General features: G+C 56.0%; 3 protein-coding genes across 12 annotated transcripts in view; 2 read left to right on the top strand and 1 right to left on the bottom strand.

Moving 5' to 3' along the window:
• The first annotated feature begins 7 nt into the window (after nucleotides 1–7).
• LOC306810630 (uncharacterized protein) lies at nucleotides 8–6059 on the top strand. Of its 5 annotated transcripts, XM_079323441.1 has the most exons (16): nucleotides 8–259; nucleotides 518–625; nucleotides 709–781; nucleotides 897–1053; nucleotides 1135–1180; nucleotides 2015–2073; nucleotides 2180–2215; nucleotides 3214–3266; nucleotides 3525–3657; nucleotides 3726–3922; nucleotides 4138–4183; nucleotides 4283–4348; nucleotides 4806–4865; nucleotides 5008–5090; nucleotides 5250–5344; nucleotides 5608–5777. In XM_079323441.1, exons 1-16 carry the CDS (start codon nucleotides 223–225, stop codon nucleotides 5769–5771), a joined length of 1413 nt encoding a protein of 470 aa, XP_079179567.1. In that variant the 5' UTR covers nucleotides 8–222; the 3' UTR covers nucleotides 5772–5777. The 5 variants fall into 5 exon arrangements, 4 of the variants coding, with proteins under 4 accessions (XP_079179567.1, XP_079179566.1, XP_079179565.1 ...); XM_079323440.1 differs by having other exon boundaries at nucleotides 3744–3922; nucleotides 4138–4348; XM_079323439.1 differs by having other exon boundaries at nucleotides 4138–4348.
• An 863-nt stretch (nucleotides 6060–6922) lies between these two features.
• On the bottom strand, nucleotides 6923–8653 carry H3-3B (H3.3 histone B). Its single transcript, XM_079323472.1, has 4 exons — nucleotides 8499–8653; nucleotides 7939–8080; nucleotides 7713–7866; nucleotides 6923–7628 (listed from the first exon to the last, which is right to left on the bottom strand). The coding sequence occupies exons 2-4, from the start codon at nucleotides 8064–8066 to the stop codon at nucleotides 7500–7502; spliced, it is 411 nt and encodes a 136-aa protein (XP_079179598.1). The 5' UTR covers nucleotides 8067–8080; nucleotides 8499–8653; the 3' UTR covers nucleotides 6923–7499.
• Nucleotides 8654–11847: 3194 nt separating this feature from the next.
• Nucleotides 11848–16331, top strand: part of UNK (unk zinc finger) — a 41193-nt gene continuing 36709 nt past the window's right edge. For 3 of the 6 annotated variants that reach the window (XM_079323411.1, XM_079323414.1, XM_079323413.1), the window contains exon 1: nucleotides 11848–12125. In XM_079323411.1, the coding sequence (XP_079179537.1) occupies nucleotides 12028–12125 (98 nt within the window). In that variant the 5' untranslated portion in view covers nucleotides 11848–12027. The remainder of the gene's footprint in view (nucleotides 12126–16331) is intronic. The other 3 variants (XM_079323415.1, XM_079323410.1, XM_079323412.1) reach the window with 2 other exon arrangements.

Here is a 16331-nt window from a genome sequence, read left to right as displayed (position 1 = left end):
CGGAATTTATATATCTGTACCGATCAACAGGTGTGTGTGTCACTGTGCTACACCTGTGTACACCTGTGCTGTGCTCTCAGTTTAGGTACACGTACACCTGTGTGAGTGTGTGAGGTTCCCCGGCTCCAGGGGCGGGGCCCATTCCTAGTTCCCCGTTCCCGGTTCCCGGTTCCCGTCCAGCCGCGGTCTCGGGACCACCTGGCCCTGAGGGTCAAGGAGCCCATGGCCAGGAAGGAGCCGCTGCTGAGCGCCCTTAAAGGTGAGCGTGGCCCCCGGCACCTGTGCGAGCCTCTCCAGCAGCGCTCCGGTACCGGTCTGACCGGCTCTCGGCGGGGCCGCGTTGGGGCTCCCCAGCCCTTGGCTTCCAGGAAGTTTATCCCAATTTCTGCCCGGTGCAGCGGCGGGTGCCGGGGTGTCGGACCCCGCGGCGGGGCCGTGCAGAGCTGTCCCCGGGGCACCCCCTCCCCTTTCCCCTTCCCTGAGCACCCAGGGGCGCTGCCGCTGTCTCCCCCCGCAGGAGCGGTGCTGCGGCTGCGGGAGGGCGGCGGTCCCTGCACGGACACCTCTCCGCACCTCGTGTCGCTGTGCCAGCTGCTGGAGAGCATCCTGCGCAAGGGGCTCCGACGTGAGTGACCCTTGCTGGCCGGGCGGGCGGTGGCGGCGTCCCCGGGCCCGCGGCGAGGGCTCCGCGCTCCCTTTCTCCCGCAGAACCCGCCTGGAGCTTCCGCAGACGGGATTATTGGCACTGGCTGGAGCAGCTCCCCGCGGGGACCAGCGGCCGGTGAGCGTCCCCGAGCTGCCCTGGGGTGAAAATCTGAGCTCTGTCTGTCGCGACAGAGCCCAGGGGCAGGGAGGATCTCCCATGTGCAGCAGCTGCTTCCCCTGTCCCCAAACAGGCCGAGCCCCGTGTCCAGCAGCATCCGGAGCGCCGGGCGCTGCGAGCGGACGCGCACGGCGCAGGGCCGGGGGCGGCTCTTCGTGCGCTTGGCGCTGCAGGGAAAGGTGCTGGCGGCGGCCGTGGGGCAGCTGGCACAGACCCCACGGCTCCTGGAGGTGCGGCCCGCGGGGGGACAGCTACCCACGGGTCGTGGGCTGTGAAACGGAGGAGTAATCAGTGCTGTTTCACTGTTTCAGTTTTATGACCCAGGGAGCTCCATCCTCGGCAGTGAGGATCTCCGGGGTAAGATGGTGGCTCACCCGAGGCAGGATGCAGCCTGTGTTATGGCACTGCACTGCTGCAGGGGAGGGGGAAGAGTCCACGGTGATTTTTCTAATCCAAATTTAGCGCTGGAATCTAAATACATTGCTGCTGTGATGGAGGTGGGGGGGGGGGGGGCAAAGCCCGTATAAATATTTAAACGTGATTTCAATCCATCTAAGGTTGGCTTTAGTGGCATGGGATAAGGAAATTGCATCTGAAGTATCTTTCATGTTGTTCCTCTGTACCAAGCATTCTGGCTTAAGCAGCCCCAGTCTGGCTTTGAGGGGAGGCTGTGTCAGATGGGCCTGAGCTGAGGGGTGGCACGGGGGTTTAAATGGCTGCATTGCCTTGACAGGCTGCAGCACTCCATCCATCCACAGCCAGGCTCCTTGGGGGGCCAGACCAGGGTGGAAGCCTTTAATCTTTTGATGATGATGAATAACCCCATGTTAAACCTGTACGTCAATGGTTTATAAATGACCTGCGCTGCTGGTGCATGAGCAGATTGCAGACCCAGCAGTGTGATTGCAGGGCTTGTGCAGGAGAGCCTGGGCAGCTTTGCTGTGCTTCTAAGGGGAGAAATAGTCAGTAGTATTCACTGCAAGTCTTCATCTGAATTTTGGGAAAAAAGCTGCACCTGTGCCGGCAGCAGGAACCTGGGTGCATGGTGCTGGGATTCTCTCAAGGCCTCACTCCCAGGACTCATTGATTACACTGCAAAAGGCTTTATTCTGTCCTCTGCCGTACCCCTGTGAGGCTGTGGCTGCCAGGAACCGGCGGTGACACTGCCTCTCCATCCCCATCCCTCTGCAGAGCCTTTCCTCTCGCTGCTGCTGGTGCTGACAGAGATAGATTTCTCCCTGGACCTGCAGGTGCAGTGGTGAATCAGTGGGGTGGTGACCAGCACAGGGCTGCCAGCGTGGGGCCCTGGCCCCTTCCTTGCCAGGACTGATGGTGCTGACACTCCTTTGTTTGCAGAATTGCAGCTTCTTGGACGAGAGCTGGCTGCTGCCGGTAAGAGCCCGTGGCTCCTGGGAGCCATCCTTCTGCCTCCTGGCCCTCCCTGAAAAGTCAAAGGAGGAAGATAAGGAATGGTTTGGTGGCGAGGGACTGCCATGCACCCTGGGGTGAATCAGCTCAGGATCATCAGGATGAGCAGAGCTGCCTCTGCTCTCAAGGCTGGATCCTGCTGGGTACCTGCTCTGTCACCTGGAGCAGATCCCAGCATTCCTGGGAATAAAACCAAGCAAGAGAAGTACCCAGGCCTGAATCGCTGATATAAGTGAAGTTTTCCCCTGCTCCCTTTTCTGATTTCTTGCCAAAAAAAAAAAATCCCCATTTCCCTGGGCTGACACAGATTCCGCATCAGTTGCTTTCACTCTTGGTTTGCTCAGTGAAACATCAGTGCGTTATCGAGAGCAGCAGGGATGCCTTCGTGTATTTTAACAATGAAGAGCATCCCTCCACTACCTTTCAAACCCAAAAGAATCCCCAAAAAGCTCCAGGCAGTTTTGGGGCTGGTCAAGGCGTGCACTGAGCCGTGCTGCTGCTGCAGAGCCTGGGATCCTGCTGGCTTTGGGGTATTTCTGGCAGCCAGTGCCCCTGGCCGAGCTGGCCGCGTCTCGGATCCCCGGCTAATGCGATGTGACAGTAAGTGCTGCTGCAAACAGCAGTGGCTTTGGGGAGGGGCAGCTGCGTCCCCTGGCTGCGTGGGGACATGTGGGGTGAGGCAGGAGGGCTCTTCAATGAGCTAAGGGTTTGCTGTTGCTTTGCCATCCCATGCACAGAGCAGCTTTGTCCCTTCAGGGTATGGGCACTGTTGATTGCTGAGAGAGGACAGAGGCAAGCGGCCACTGATGGTCCCAGCTCAGCCTGGGGCATTGGGACTTGCCTCTCCCTGGGCTCCCAAAGCCCTGGGTTGGCATCAGTGCCAGAAATTATCCAGGACATGGGGTCCCTTGGATGTCTTGTGGCCATTGCCAGGGCCACTGTCACTTTCCACTCTCTTTCAGGTGTGCAGTACTTATGAGACAGTCCCGTGCCGAGCTCTGGGGATGGTGCTCAGGTAGGAACTCTTGATCCTCCTCTCCACTCTCCAGAGGGATCTGGTCATCACAGCACTGAAAATACCCCCAAAAAGGAAATAAATATCCTGCTGACAGCACTGGGGCTGTCTTGGGTTCTTTTCTCCCCATCAGCTCAGCCATGGCAGTATCTGCCGCCCATGAAGCAGCTTTTCCCTGCATTCTGTGTATGGGTGAAATGTCATGGATGTACAAGAGGGGAGCCAGGCAGTTGAGATGAGGCTTGGCTGCACCCCCAGGTACGTGGACGGCCGAGTCTTTGTCACCAAGGTTCTCCCCGGGAGCCAGGCAGAGGTGGACGAGGTGGTGCTGGCCGGTGACATCCTGGATGAAATCAATGGCTGCTCACTGAGATACGCCTCTCCTGGGCAGGTGGGTGGGGACAGGGGGCTGGGGTGTCCCCTCTTGTGCCTCCTGCTCCCCTCTGTCCCTCCCTCCAGGCTGGGGCCGTGCTGCAGAGGCTGAAGGGACAGCCGCTCACCTTCCGCCTGCTGCGCTGGCGCTGGCACGACGGGAAGGTCTTTGAGCCTCTGCTGCCCTACCTGAGCACCCTGAAGGACAAGGAGCCCCAGTTCCAGCTGCAGCACAGCCCCCAGCACAGCGGCCAGGGGGAGCCCCAGCAGCTGCAGGGGGGCAGGTGGGTCTGTGCCATGGGCACAGGGTGGGTGAGGCTCCTGGCACTGGGGTAGCCCCGTGCCCACACTGTCCCTGATCTCTGCTCAAGGCTGTGGGGCCAAGGCTGCCCCATGGCCTGGAGGTGAGGAGGGGGCTGGGGGCATCTTTCCCTGCAAAGAGCAGCAGGAGGGATGTGTGGGGTCCTTCCTCTGATGCCCCCAAGCCTTTTCTCCCCAGACTGCTCTACAACCTGAAGTTCCTGGGCCAGACCAGCGTTGGGACGGTGAGGCTGTGGGGCAGAGACCTACCATGGGGTGAATCATCTCTTCTGGAGGTTTTTCATGTGTCCAAGGGTTATTCCCTCCTTCCCATTCCATTTCAGTATGGTGGCAAAGAGGTGCTGGAGGGAGCCATCCCTGCTGTGCTGGAGGGGGACTTGGCAGCTCGGGTGAGTGATGGGGCTGGGGACATCCTGGGAAGGGCTCTGGGAGAGAATGCAGGCAAACAGGGTCTCTGCCATGCATATTTTTTCCTGCCAGCTTCAGGTTCACTTGGCTTGGCTGAATATTTGCCACCCCATCACCCCTGTGGGATTTTTTCAGGTCAGAAGCATCTCAGCAGCCAGGATAGGAAAGGGCATGAAGGGAAAAAAATGCAACCACATACAGGAAAACACTTTGGAAACTCTGGGAAGGCTAAGCCTGATTCTGGGGGTGCTTTAGGGCTCAGGTCACTGTCTGAGCTTCTGGGAGTCGCTTGTGAAGATTGAAGTGTGTAAGAGCACAGAGCTGAGATTGACTGTGCTTCAGCACCTCAGCAGTTAGATAATCTCTGGTGAGTGTGTGATTAAAAACAGAGCTCAGGGCTGTGCTGATCGGGGCTTCTTCCCGCTCATCCCCCTGCAGGAGGTTTTATTTGATGTGAAGGAGGCAGAAGTCCTTGTGCAGGAGAAGGTTTCCTCCAAGGTGAGCGAGTGACACCCGAGGTCTGGGAATGTGGTGGCGTGGGGAGCCCATCTGGAGGAGTCCTGGGGACAGTATAAACCAGAATGGGCCCCCAGTGCCTGAGCACAGCCCCAGAACCAGCCCCTTCCTGTGCCCTGCGCAGCTCCTGGGCCGCCACCCCTACCCCTCCATCTCCTGCGTGGGACGCTGCACGTGGAGCCCCGGCATCTTTGCCTTCTGCGTGGTGTGAGCACTGCTGAGGGCCCTGGAGGGGGGCAGAGGCACCTGGGGCTGGGAAAACAAGCCAGAGAGCTCCAGAGCCGCCTGGAGCAGGGCCCCTGGTGCTGCTGAAGGCAGGGCTGGGCTCCCAGCTCGGCTGGATAATGGACGTGTTGCCATTTTTAGCTCTTCCCCCGAGAGCCCTGATGGGAGCACGTTCGACTGCCTGGTGTTTGCATCCAGCTCTGAACAAGAATGTGAGGAAATCGTGGGGAGAATCGGTAAGGGAAGGGTTTATGGCTTCAGTCACACCGTGGAATACCAGGAATTCTGTTCTCGTCCACCACATGCAGGATCTGACTTAATTCCTTTTGTTGAGGTTACTAAGGGGAAGAGATACTTTGGTATTTTTCTGGTGTGGGGTCAGTGATTTTATTTAAAGAAACAGCTTCTAGGCATACCCAGATGCTTCACTGTTTACAGTAAGGACTTGGAGGAAATGCTGTTTTCAAGGGACGTTATTTTAAACATATTTTCCTTGCAGGAGCTGAAGCTTCTACTGCAGCTCAGCACCAAACCAAGCATTCACAAACAAATCCCATGACGTGGCATATTTTATTTTCAATTGGCCCGAATGCAAGCTGTGCTGTTCTTCCTCAATTACACGGGTACAGAGTATCCTCAGCTTTCCCATGGGGATATTCCTGACAGGCAGTGTCCAGGTGATTGACCTAAGATCACTGAGCCTCACCTAAAGTTTGGACTGGCACTTAACTTTGTGTCTAAATTGTGAACTTAATTACTTTGTATTAAAGGAATCCTTCCCCCTACAGCTTTAGCAATAGGAAAACACTTGTTTAAAACCTGCAATTTCAGAACAGGATGTGAGCCAGGGGCTGGGTTTGCAGTGCAGGACAGGGAAGTGAGGGGGGTGAGGAGTGAGTGCCTGTTCCTCCAGCTGCAGGGTTCAGGCACACGGAGTGGTTTGTCTGAGGAGCTGCACCGTGAGGCACCACTGCAGCCCTGCTCCCGGGTCAGCTGGGAGGGTTTTCACGGGGCAGACCATGGACAGCCAGCACCAATTCATCCAGCTCTGCTTGGAACTGCTGCTCCTCTTCTCCCAGCACTGCCATTGGAATAAATCAAGCTGAGCTGGCTCAACCACCTCCCTGTGCTGCTTTCTGTGACAGCTCCACCTTACTCGTAGAGCCTGTTGGGGCAGGGCTTGCCCTCCGCCTTCAGTGTTAATTACCCACGGTTCAGATGCAGACTGAGCACTTCACCACAGCCCAGCAGGGCCTGGCACATGAAGAACCCAGACCTGCCTTAGCCAAGCCTGAAGGTTTGAGCACAACCCCACTGCACCCAAAGGAATGTGGATAGGAACTGAGAATGCCGTGGAGCACCCACCGTGTGCCCAGCAGCCCATCTGCCCCCAGGGTGCACAATCAGCTGCTCCCCCTGTGCACAGCCCCATCCCATGGGAATGCTCCCCCCACACCTTGGAACAGACAGACAGGTGCATTTGCTTCAGCCAGACCAGTCACAATTACAGAATAAACTCTCCTTGCATCCATTGGAAAGGAGGAAAGAAAGAACTTCGAGCTGAGTTTGTGCCTTGATTAGAGAAAAGCCCCCCAAAAAGTCACTGCAGCCTCAGCCAGTCCTACACAGCTGTAGGGTTCCACTCTCACTGGCCACAGCAAGGACTCAAGCTGCACAAAATCTCCAAAAGTTCTCCATTCTGTTGCCAACCAAGCTTAAGTTGCCACAGCAGCAGCTCAGGATTAGAGGAAGCTGGAGGAGGAGGCAGAAGCTTCTTCAAGCCCATTCAAACCAAATGACAAAGACTCCTCACATGTGAATGTAAAACATTTAATTTAAAAATGTTGACACTACAATATATAAAATAGCTATTATAAATGCACATAGTGTATTCTATAGCTGCCAGGTTTACGTTTTTTTTTAGGAAACTGTAAGTTACACTGTGGTTAAGACTTGTAGTTTCACCCTCTGAAGGAAGTCCACATTTGATCACAGTGATGCATGGTCAGACTAACAGCCCCAATTGTTAAACACTTGGATCAAGTCATAACCAGTTTTATTGCAAAAGGACCCTGTACACATTTATATCAATTCTAGTACCTTACAAGTTTATCTACCCAACAAGTCATTAACATACAGAAACATGCATGAGAAGCAAGAAAGAACACCCATCCCTTCTGCATATTAGCAACTTGTCACTCCCGAGCCCGAGGCTCAACATCACTGAGGTTTATGTGAACAGTCACTTTTAGCATTCATCCTGAGTGAAAGATGGAATGACTTAAGTACAAATGCAACATATTATAAACAATTTCTTACAAAAAAAGTCACAAATTAAAACCAAAGTATTTTACAGAATTAACTACAAAACACCATAAAAACAGCCTTCACTTAAGCCCTCTCTCCCCGTATCCTGCGAGCCAACTGGATATCTTTGGGCATGATGGTGACTCTCTTGGCATGGATGGCACACAGGTTTGTGTCTTCAAACAGACCCACCAGATATGCCTCGCTGGCCTCCTGTTTCAAGAGCACAAGAAGAAATGTTAAAAACGCTCAGCGCGGCTCCCCCCGCGCCGCGGCCCAGCCGGCCCTGGGCAGTACCTGCAGCGCACCGATGGCCGCACTCTGGAACCTCAAGTCCGTTTTGAAATCTTGGGCGATTTCCCTGACCAGCCGCTGGAAGGGCAGCTTGCGGATCAGCAGCTCCGTGGATTTCTGATAACGACGAATCTCACGGAGCGCCACGGTTCCCGGCCTGGATGGAGGCAGGAGGGGGCGGTGAGGCGGGGCAGGGCTGCGGCAGCCGGGGCCGAGCCGCGGGCCTTACCTGTAGCGGTGAGGCTTCTTGACGCCGCCGGTAGAGGGGGCGCTTTTCCGGGCCGCCTTCGTGGCCAGCTGCTTGCGCGGCGCCTTCCCCCCAGTGGACTTGCGGGCGGTCTGCTTTGTACGGGCCATTTTTCCTCACTTACCTACAGAGACAGGCACGCGTGACACGGGGGCCCGGCTCTCCCCGTTCCCCCAAGGCCCGACCATACAGCGGCCAAATCCCCTCACGCTTGCAGCGCCCCCCTCCCCCGGCGCGGGCAGGCGGCCAGCGCGCTCCCCCGGGACGGGGAGGAGGAGTAACGGTTACCCCGTCGCCCCCGCCGCGCGGCCAGGCCGCTCCCCTCCCCGGGGAACGCGGACTGAGTCACGCCGCCTCCTCCTTCCTCCCAGGCCGCTCCGGGGCGGGGGGGGAGGCGCGATGGGGGGGATGGGAACCGGCCGTGACTCAGGGCACGTAGGCAAGGCCCGGCCTGTCCGCCGCGCTCCGGGAGAATCCAAGATTGCTGCCGGCCGCGCAGCGCCGCCGCCCGCGTCGGGACGCGTCCGCTATCCGGTACTTACCGGTAGGAAGAGAAGAAAGCGCCGGTGCCGGTAGCGCTGCGCGCCGAAGTCTCTACGCTGTAGTGCTACCTCGAACCGCTCCTCAGCCGCCGCGCCGCTCACTGCGCCCTCCCCGCCGCGGGGACACGCGTTTTATAGTGGGGGCGCCCGCGCGGCGCGGTGACGTCACAATGCCTGTAAGCAACGCGCCGCACTATTGGCCGGGACCTCCGCCGGCGCCGTCGCGTCACCACACACAAAGGCCGTGCTCCGGTTCCCCGGCGCTGATTGGGCGCGCGGCCGGGCGCTGATTGGTTGTTAAAGTAGGAGCCTGATTGGCTGTTGAGGGAGGAGAAGGATCCAATCGGTTGCGGGCGGGCGCTCTGCGCGCTGATTGGACGAAACGGGGCAGGGTTTGGATCCTACCCTTTGTTGCGAAGCTCCACAATGGGAAGTCAATAGGAGCGGGGCGAGCGGCGGCGGCGCCGCGGGATCCCCCGGGCAGCCCCGCCGGGCCCCGCCGCCCCCGCCGCACCGCGCCGGCCCCGCGGAGCGCCCGGCAGGGGCTGCGAGCGCCGGGGGACGGGCCGCGGGGTCCCCCCGCCTCCGCGCCTCTCCCCCGGGAGCCGCCGGTGTGCGGCCGCCGCACAGCCGCGCTCGGGGTGTCATGGGGCGAGCGGGGGAAGGGTCTGGCAGCGCCTCCGGCAGTTCTTGCCCAGGCTTGTCATTCCAGCTGCCAAGGAAGGGCTGTGGCGGGGCTTGGATTGGCAGGGGGCGGCAGGGCTGGGGTGTGAGTGCCCCGAGCCAGAGCCTGACCTTTGGCCCTGGGAATGGAGCATTCAGCAGTTGGGGCTCAGCCCCTCCGCGCTGCCGTTCCTCAAATCACACTTACTCTGTGCGTCACCTTCATCCCCAAAGCGAATCCTAAAGTTTCATTGCAAGTAGAAATCCAGAATCCATGCTCCTTATTGGTGCCATCTTAGCACTTATATTCCTAAGATAAATAATAATTCGATTAAAAAGACTTGTCTTTGGGGGAAAACTGCTACCTTAAGTTATATCTTGTTTTATATCACTATTTTACTGTATTTGCACCGACTGTGGAGCCAAGTCCCTCCCTGGGAAGGCTCCCAGGATCAAGAAGAACAGGTCGCAGATGCCCTGGAGCTGTAGCACGTAGGATACGCAGGGAACACAAACAGACGTTCCTAAAGGTGTCCCTGAGCTTCCCAAAGTGGAGCACAGCAGGAATCGCCCACTCTCTCCATCCTCTGGGGTCAGTGCTGGCCCGGTGGGAAGAGCCAGGCTGGAGCTTGGCACGTTGGGAATGCCACTCATATCACCATCCACTCAAGCAAAGGTGGCACTGAGGTGTGACAGGGCTGTCACATGTGCCTAGGCTGTTTGCTGCCCGAGAGATGTCATCTCCCCTGCCTCTGGTCCTCATTTTCAGGTTCATTTTCTCTCTTCTAAAGGAAAATGTGAATTATTTATCAGAGGCAAAAAGCTGTGTATCCATGTAGTGGCTTGGGAGGTGCAGGTAAACACTCACTGCGTTGTTTTGGAAGGTGGAAAGGGAAGAATTCCCCTTTCATCTGAGTTGTTCAGGCTTAGAGAAAATAGATTAGGACCTGGTTCTGGTGGTAACAGGGTTAATACATTTGCTACTTTTGAGAGCTCACTGCACTGTCGCTAATGCTAAGAGACCAGGTGAAACTTTTTAACCTTAATAATTTTTTTCCCCAGTTTCATAGCAATGGCTAATTGGACTTTTCGTTTTGGAGATACTTTAGATTTTTTGCTCTCCTGGAGAAAAGCCAGGTGTCCCCTGGGATGGAGCAGGGTGAAAGACAGGTGTACACACAGAAGCTGAGGAGGGCAAACCAGCACATGTTAGCAAAAATGGAATAAATTCACCCTGGGCACATCACCTGGAGTCTCCTCAGTGTTTCCCCATCACTTGGCAGGGCATGTGGCCAGGTGTGAAACAACTGGAAGAGGAAACAGTGTCAGCACCAGGTTGTAAACATCAGCCACCAGGGATTTGAGCCTGTGACATCCAAATCCCTCCGGACAAAGCACAGATTGGTGGCATTTTCAGGGTTTTTCAGCAGTTCATGGCTGACAGTGACTCTGTGGGTGTGCAGGTGTGTGTGGAGACACTCACTGAAACACCTGCACACGCTTTGACTGAGGAAAAGCCCTGCTTGACAGGAGCTGCATAATTCCAGTGCTCCAGCTTCCCGTGGAGGGTGATTAGATGAATAAGAAGGTATGGATATCCTGTGACTTACTCCTGCAAATGCCTGGGAATAAGCTAAATCACCTCAGGACAAGCAGTGCCTGCAGTGGATACTAAATCAGAATAAACAGGAATTTTAATAGTGGTTTGCCTCCCCAAACCAGCTGCAGAGACCAGGCCTGAAGTTTATTATTAACACTGCTCACCCCATGTGGGCTGGCAGAGGTAAGGAAGGTGTTTGCCTGATAAATGCCGTGTGCCCTTTCCCACACCGCTGGAGATCCCAGCGCCAGGAGCGTTTCTGTGCAGAGCCCAAGAGATCAAAGTCCTATTAAAAGAAACTCGTATCATTTCCTCTCCTGGGAGAGAAGTTAATTGGCAGAGGAAGAGCTCCACATGGGAATTCGGCCGATCCCCCGGTCACGGCTGTTTCGGTGGGGGGTTTCTGCCAGGGGAGGACGGGCAGCCCGTGCCCCGATGTCCCAGCAGCCAGGTGCCACTGGTGTCACCTGCTCCGAGGTAGGTTCAACACGCGCTTGCTGGGCCTTCCTTCCTCCCTCTCCTCCTCCTCCTCCTCCTCGGGCCGCTGTGCTATTCCCGGGCACTTCCTGCACGGCGCTGTCCCGTGGGTGGGGAGGGCCGTGGAGCGATGAGCGATGCCAGCACTAAAATAACCCTCTGGCCGCGCTCCCGCGTCCACGCTCAGCCCCCGAGGCAGAGGAAGAGGGGGGAGGAAGGAAGTGAGGCCGCCTGACACAAATAACTCCCGGCCCCTCCTCACCAGCCCCCAGCACCGGCCTCCTCTGCTCCCGTCCCAGCCGGCCTGCAGGGGCTGGGCCGAGCGGGCTGGGCCGCCCCCGGCCGGTTCTTGTCAGGGCTCGGAGCCGCCCTGTGGCTCATCCTCACCCTCAGGGGCTCGGTGTCCCCCTGAGGGTCGGTGCCGCCCCTGGGCTCGGGGCTCCTCCGGCCCCAATCCCGCCCCACCAGCGGGGGGCGCCCCGGCGCGCCGCCCTCACCGCCCCGCGCACTACAAATCCCGCCGCGGCCCGCGCGACAGGAAGCGCGGAGGCCACTCCGCCGCGGGGCGCCTGTGGGAGTTGTAGTCCCGCCGGCCGGAAGCCACCGCCCGCCGCGTCCCGGGCTGGCGGGCGGCGCGCGCGCGACGGGACTACAAGTCCCACCCCGCCCCGCGCGCCACCGGGGCGGCAATGGCGGCGGCGGCGCCTGCGCGCGGCGCCCTCCGTGCGGACCGCGCAGAGTGAATAATAAAGGTCTCCTCGGCGGCGGCGGCGGCGGAAGGCGGGAGGCATGTCCAAGGGCCCGGTGGCGGGCGGCCCCGCCGCGGCCGGGCCGGCGAGCGCCGCCAGCGCGCTGCAGGCGCAGCCCGAGAAGCCGCAGCACTACACGTACGTAGAGCCGGGAGCTTCCCCGCCGCCGCCCGCCCGCCCGCGCGCCAACACGCGCCTGACGTCAGCGTGCGGCGCGCGCGGGGGCGCGCGGGGGGACGCGCGGGCACCGGCTGGAACCGGCCTCGGCCGGCGCGGGCCGGGGGCGGCGGGGGGAGAGGGAGGGGCGGGGGATGAGCGACCCCCCCCCCGCAACCCCCGTGATGCACCGGGGCCGCCGCGCCTCCCCCGGGGCTGAGGGGACCCCCGGACCCGCGGGTGACAGCGCCGGCCCCTCGCTCCCCGCTCCCTCCCTCTCGGCTGACACCTCCGCCCGGGGCGGGGGTCCGTCCCCGGGGTGTGAGGGCACCCCCGATCCGTTCGGCGGCGGCTGAGGGGACCCGCGAGTGACACCCCTGGTCCCTCCCCCGTGGTGCTGGAGGAGCGCCGGGCCCTGTGGTGACACCCGCGCCCGAGGCCGGGCCGCTGTCCCACGGGCTGTGAGGGGACCCCAGGCGCCCCAGCTCTCGGGGGTTGAGGATTTGCTGAGCTGCCACCCAGGGCTGTCACTCCTGCCCTCCATCCCCTGCGGGGTCCCGCGGGTTCCTTGGCACCTGCGGAGCGAGGTGTGAGGTGACAAGAGGTGCCCAGGGTCGCAGCCGCTGTGGTTGGCTCTGGAGGGTTCGAGTGGGTCCCTCTCAGGGCAGGTGTCTTTGGGAATGACACAGGCGTGTGGAATATCCCCTAGGAAGGCTCACACCGAAATGCTGATGAGCGTTTGCTCGGTGCGATCTGGTTGGTGTCACCTCCAGCACTGGACATACTCCCTTCGGGAACACTTGTTGCTGGAATGTGTCTTTCCCAACCAAAAAATATCTCTTCACTGCCTTGTCCCAAGGAAACACAACCTGTCGGAGCTGTGTGAAGTTGCCCTGTGGTCAGTTGTTGGAGGTTGTGGTGATGATATTCCCACCCTCTTGTGCAGCAGGGATAATGGATTGGGAGCCAGCATTATCTTTGTGAGGAGGGCTGGTCATGGATGGGTATGGTTGGAAATAAGTCCTATGTTCCCTGTCCTTAAAAGAGAAAACTTTGGAACTGTTCTTTGTGAACAAAATGCATGTGTTGAGCCGTTTGCCCTTATCATTTTAGGGTGTTGTCCTACAAATACCCTACAAATACTCGTATCTCTGGCTTGTGTTGATGCCCCCACCCAAACTGAGACGTGCTTTTAATTTTCATTTTCGTAAGGCTGGTGGTGGACCTCCCTGCATCCACACTGTCATACCTGTAATAAAAAGAGCTTTGAGGAATTCACAGGCACGGATCCATACAACCTGTGTGCTTGCTGCTGGGTTCACAGGTTACCTGCCATCCCTTTCCTTCAGGCTGTTGGAAATTCTATAGCAGAGTGAGGGATTCCAGGTTTTATTGTCATTGTGAAGATCCTGTCATGATCTTTGGGGAACTGGCAAGCCACAGTCTCGTAGATTGTGTAGTTTCTGGTGTGGTCTACAAGTTTGACAGTTTTATGGGGGAAATGGGCATGGAAGGGACATTCTGCTGGGAAATGTTGCTGTGGAGGAAAAGAGGGAACAGGAGTTGCCTATAGAAGTGGAATGACACCAGTGATGGAGAAAGAATTGGTCAAAAGTGAGAAGGAAAAAAAGGAGATGAGGTTGAGAGAGTGAGAGCACTGCATAGAGGAAGGTGAAGGTGATAACTTGGCTAAGCACGGCTGTGGAAATAAGGATGTCAAGTGTTAGGAAAAATAGAGGAAGAAAGACTTCAAGAAAGAGGACGGAAATGGGACGGCATGGAGCAAAGCTGGTGGTGCAATTAGCTTCTTTCCAGAGGGCAAAACTTATGTTTTGAAGATGGATGCTAAAAATACTTCAGTGAAAACAGTTGCAGAGGAGCTGAATAACCATAAGTGAAAGACAGGTTTGGGGGCTGCTGAGTGCTGACAGTGGGATGTGAGCCATCCTTTGGAAGTCTAGGATGTGTACACTGGGTCACATCAGACTGTAAACCTCCTCCTGATAACATATGGGAACTTATTTGTTGGTCGCTCATGTGCACAAGTTGTATGTTGTCAAAATGTAAATATTTTCTTCCTTTTTTTTTTTCCCCTCTTAAATACAGTTTGTTTCCATAAAATGACACGAAGGTTACAAGTTGTAAACTCAAGTAAGCTTAATTATCTGCATACTTTGCTGTTCCCTGGGGACAGGCAATCTGGTGCTGGGGATCTCTCGGAAAGTTTTGGTTGTATTTGTAAGGAAATGTTCCAATTTCTGTATTAGTGTGAATTTCTAAACTCTTGGTGTTACTTGCATGAGATTTTTTAGATACTTCAGAGCTCTTTTTCTGTCAGGAAGCCTTTATATTTACTTTAGGTGTGCAACAAAAGAAAATGTGGGAAAAATAGAGCTGGTGATGCTCTCTCACACCTTTGCCACTGTTGGTTAGCAGAAGAGGCCGAAATTCCATGATTTGGTTCCTTTGGCAGCAGTTGTAGCCTGCAGCTGGATATTCCTGGAGACAAGCTGCTGGTAGATGCCAAAGTTTGCTGTTTAATTATGGATGTCATGCTCCTTGTCTGGGGATCTGGTATTCCATTTGTAGAACCTGAGTGAGTAACAAAATACTCCGTGGCTGCTGTTGTGCTCTCCCCGGGTTGCTGGATTAGGTGTTCTGCATGTGGCTGCTTTCTGATCCCATGGCAGGATGAGACCAGCACATTCCCAGGAACAAAGGGGTGAGACAGGCTCCTTCCTGGGGCTCCTGGAGGCTGGGATCAGCTTGGGGTGATGTGCTCTGCAGGGGTTGGATGGGAAGTGGATTTTGTTTGGGTAGGCTCTGTCAAACCTCAGCTGAGGTTTGGTTTTGCAGTGTTTCTCAGCTCTGTCTAGCATGTCGTTTCTGCAGGTACCTCTGTCTTTATTGTGTATCTACATGTGGGTAGAGCTTGAGGTGGAAGAAACTGAAAGCATTGCTCAGTCACTGGAGATGTAGGTACCGAGTGCTCTGGAGTAGTTTTGTTTTGATACAGTTTCTCCATTCAGCTGCTGGCAGCATGGTTGGTTTCAGTCAGACTTGATGCCTTAATTGTGAATTGTAAAGATTGTTTCCACTGCTTGGGTGTTTATTGATCTGGCAGAATTTAGATAAGTGAAAGTCGAGCAGCTCTTTGTTCACTGTGCATTCACCTGGAAGTCAGACAGTTTAATAACTCTGCAGGAAAACTAACGTTCAGGTGGAGATAAATTACCACATTTAATAAGAAATAGAGTCCCTTTAGTCTGGTGCATTCAGAGTACACACGTTCACAAGTGGCATTGAAAATACTCTGATTTAGGTGATAAACTCTTTGAGACACAGATTTGTTGTGCATAACCCAAGTCATTGCTACTCAAGACATTTCCCTTGAGTGAGCCCATCTTAAATAGGAGCAGCACCCTTGGAAGGGACCTTTAGGATTCCGTGTCCTGACTGGCTGTACCCTCCCTTGAGATGTGGGTGAGATGCCAGGGAGCACATCCTGTCCTCTTTTGCAGTGCATCAAGATAAGCTTTATGATTATGCCTTTGCTGCATAAGAAGCAAAAATCTTGTCATTCCTTTTGCACAATGAGAGGAACTGTGGGAAATTCCTGAAGGATTAGTACCCTGTAAGTCATGCTGGAGCTACATCCACTTGTCTGCTTGGGCTGTCATCTACTGACTCCTGGCCTGTTGTCACCCAAGCTTTGTCTTGCAACCATTCTGCTGCCATTTAGGCATGGGAGGACCTGAAGACCTGGATGAAGGACATTGTAAATGGGGATGGAAATGGAGCTGGTGCAATGCTTTGGCTATCACTGAAGTCAGAGACACTCTTGTGTCTGCATCACGTTGTCTGGTGGTTTCTTGGCCTTAAATAGCAACTCAGATTAGGACAGCGACGGAAACGTGGGTGAAGAAGAAGTAAAAATACCAAGACCATAGGTGTGCTTATTCAAAGTCTAATTTACCTCAAAACTGTATGTGTGAGTTCTTACTCAAAACCAGCAGCTCTCAGAAACACCCCTTGGAGCATCTGTAGTAGCAGGGAGTAATCCTTATCTCCTTATCAGTGGATGGTGTCTTACTACTGGCAGAGCAAACAAATGTCTGATCTCAAAGTTTCAGACTGAATGTCTGTGGGAAGAAAACCAAAAATCAGATGTGTAGCTAGCAGTTTTTC

The sequence above is a fragment of the Erithacus rubecula genome (genome assembly GCF_903797595.1).
Source record: "Erithacus rubecula genome assembly, chromosome: 20".
NCBI lineage: Eukaryota > Metazoa > Chordata > Aves > Passeriformes > Muscicapidae > Erithacus > Erithacus rubecula.
This window is presented reverse-complemented; position numbering and strand designations above follow the sequence as displayed.

What these genes read in the sequence shown, in the direction of transcription:
- H3-3B (XM_079323472.1), bottom strand. Translation starts at nt 8,066, where the DNA reads ATGGCCCGTACAAAGCAGACCGCCCGCAAGTCCACTGGGGGGAAGGCG. An exon ending in AAGAAGCCTCACCGCTACAG is followed by an intron (nt 7,867 to 7,938) that starts GTAAGGCCCGCG and finishes GCCTCCATCCAG; the next exon opens with GCCGGGAACCGTGGCGCTCC. An exon ending in CGGCCATCGGTGCGCTGCAG is followed by an intron (nt 7,629 to 7,712) that starts GTACTGCCCAGG and finishes CTCTTGAAACAG; the next exon opens with GAGGCCAGCGAGGCATATCT.
- LOC306810630 (XM_079323439.1), top strand. Translation starts at nt 223, where the DNA reads ATGGCCAGGAAGGAGCCGCTGCTGAGCGCCCTTAAAG. An exon ending in GCTGCTGAGCGCCCTTAAAG is followed by an intron (nt 260 to 517) that starts GTGAGCGTGGCC and finishes CTCCCCCCGCAG; the next exon opens with GAGCGGTGCTGCGGCTGCGG. An exon ending in CAGCAGCTGCAGGGGGGCAG is followed by an intron (nt 3,923 to 4,137) that starts GTGGGTCTGTGC and finishes TTTTCTCCCCAG; the next exon opens with ACTGCTCTACAACCTGAAGT.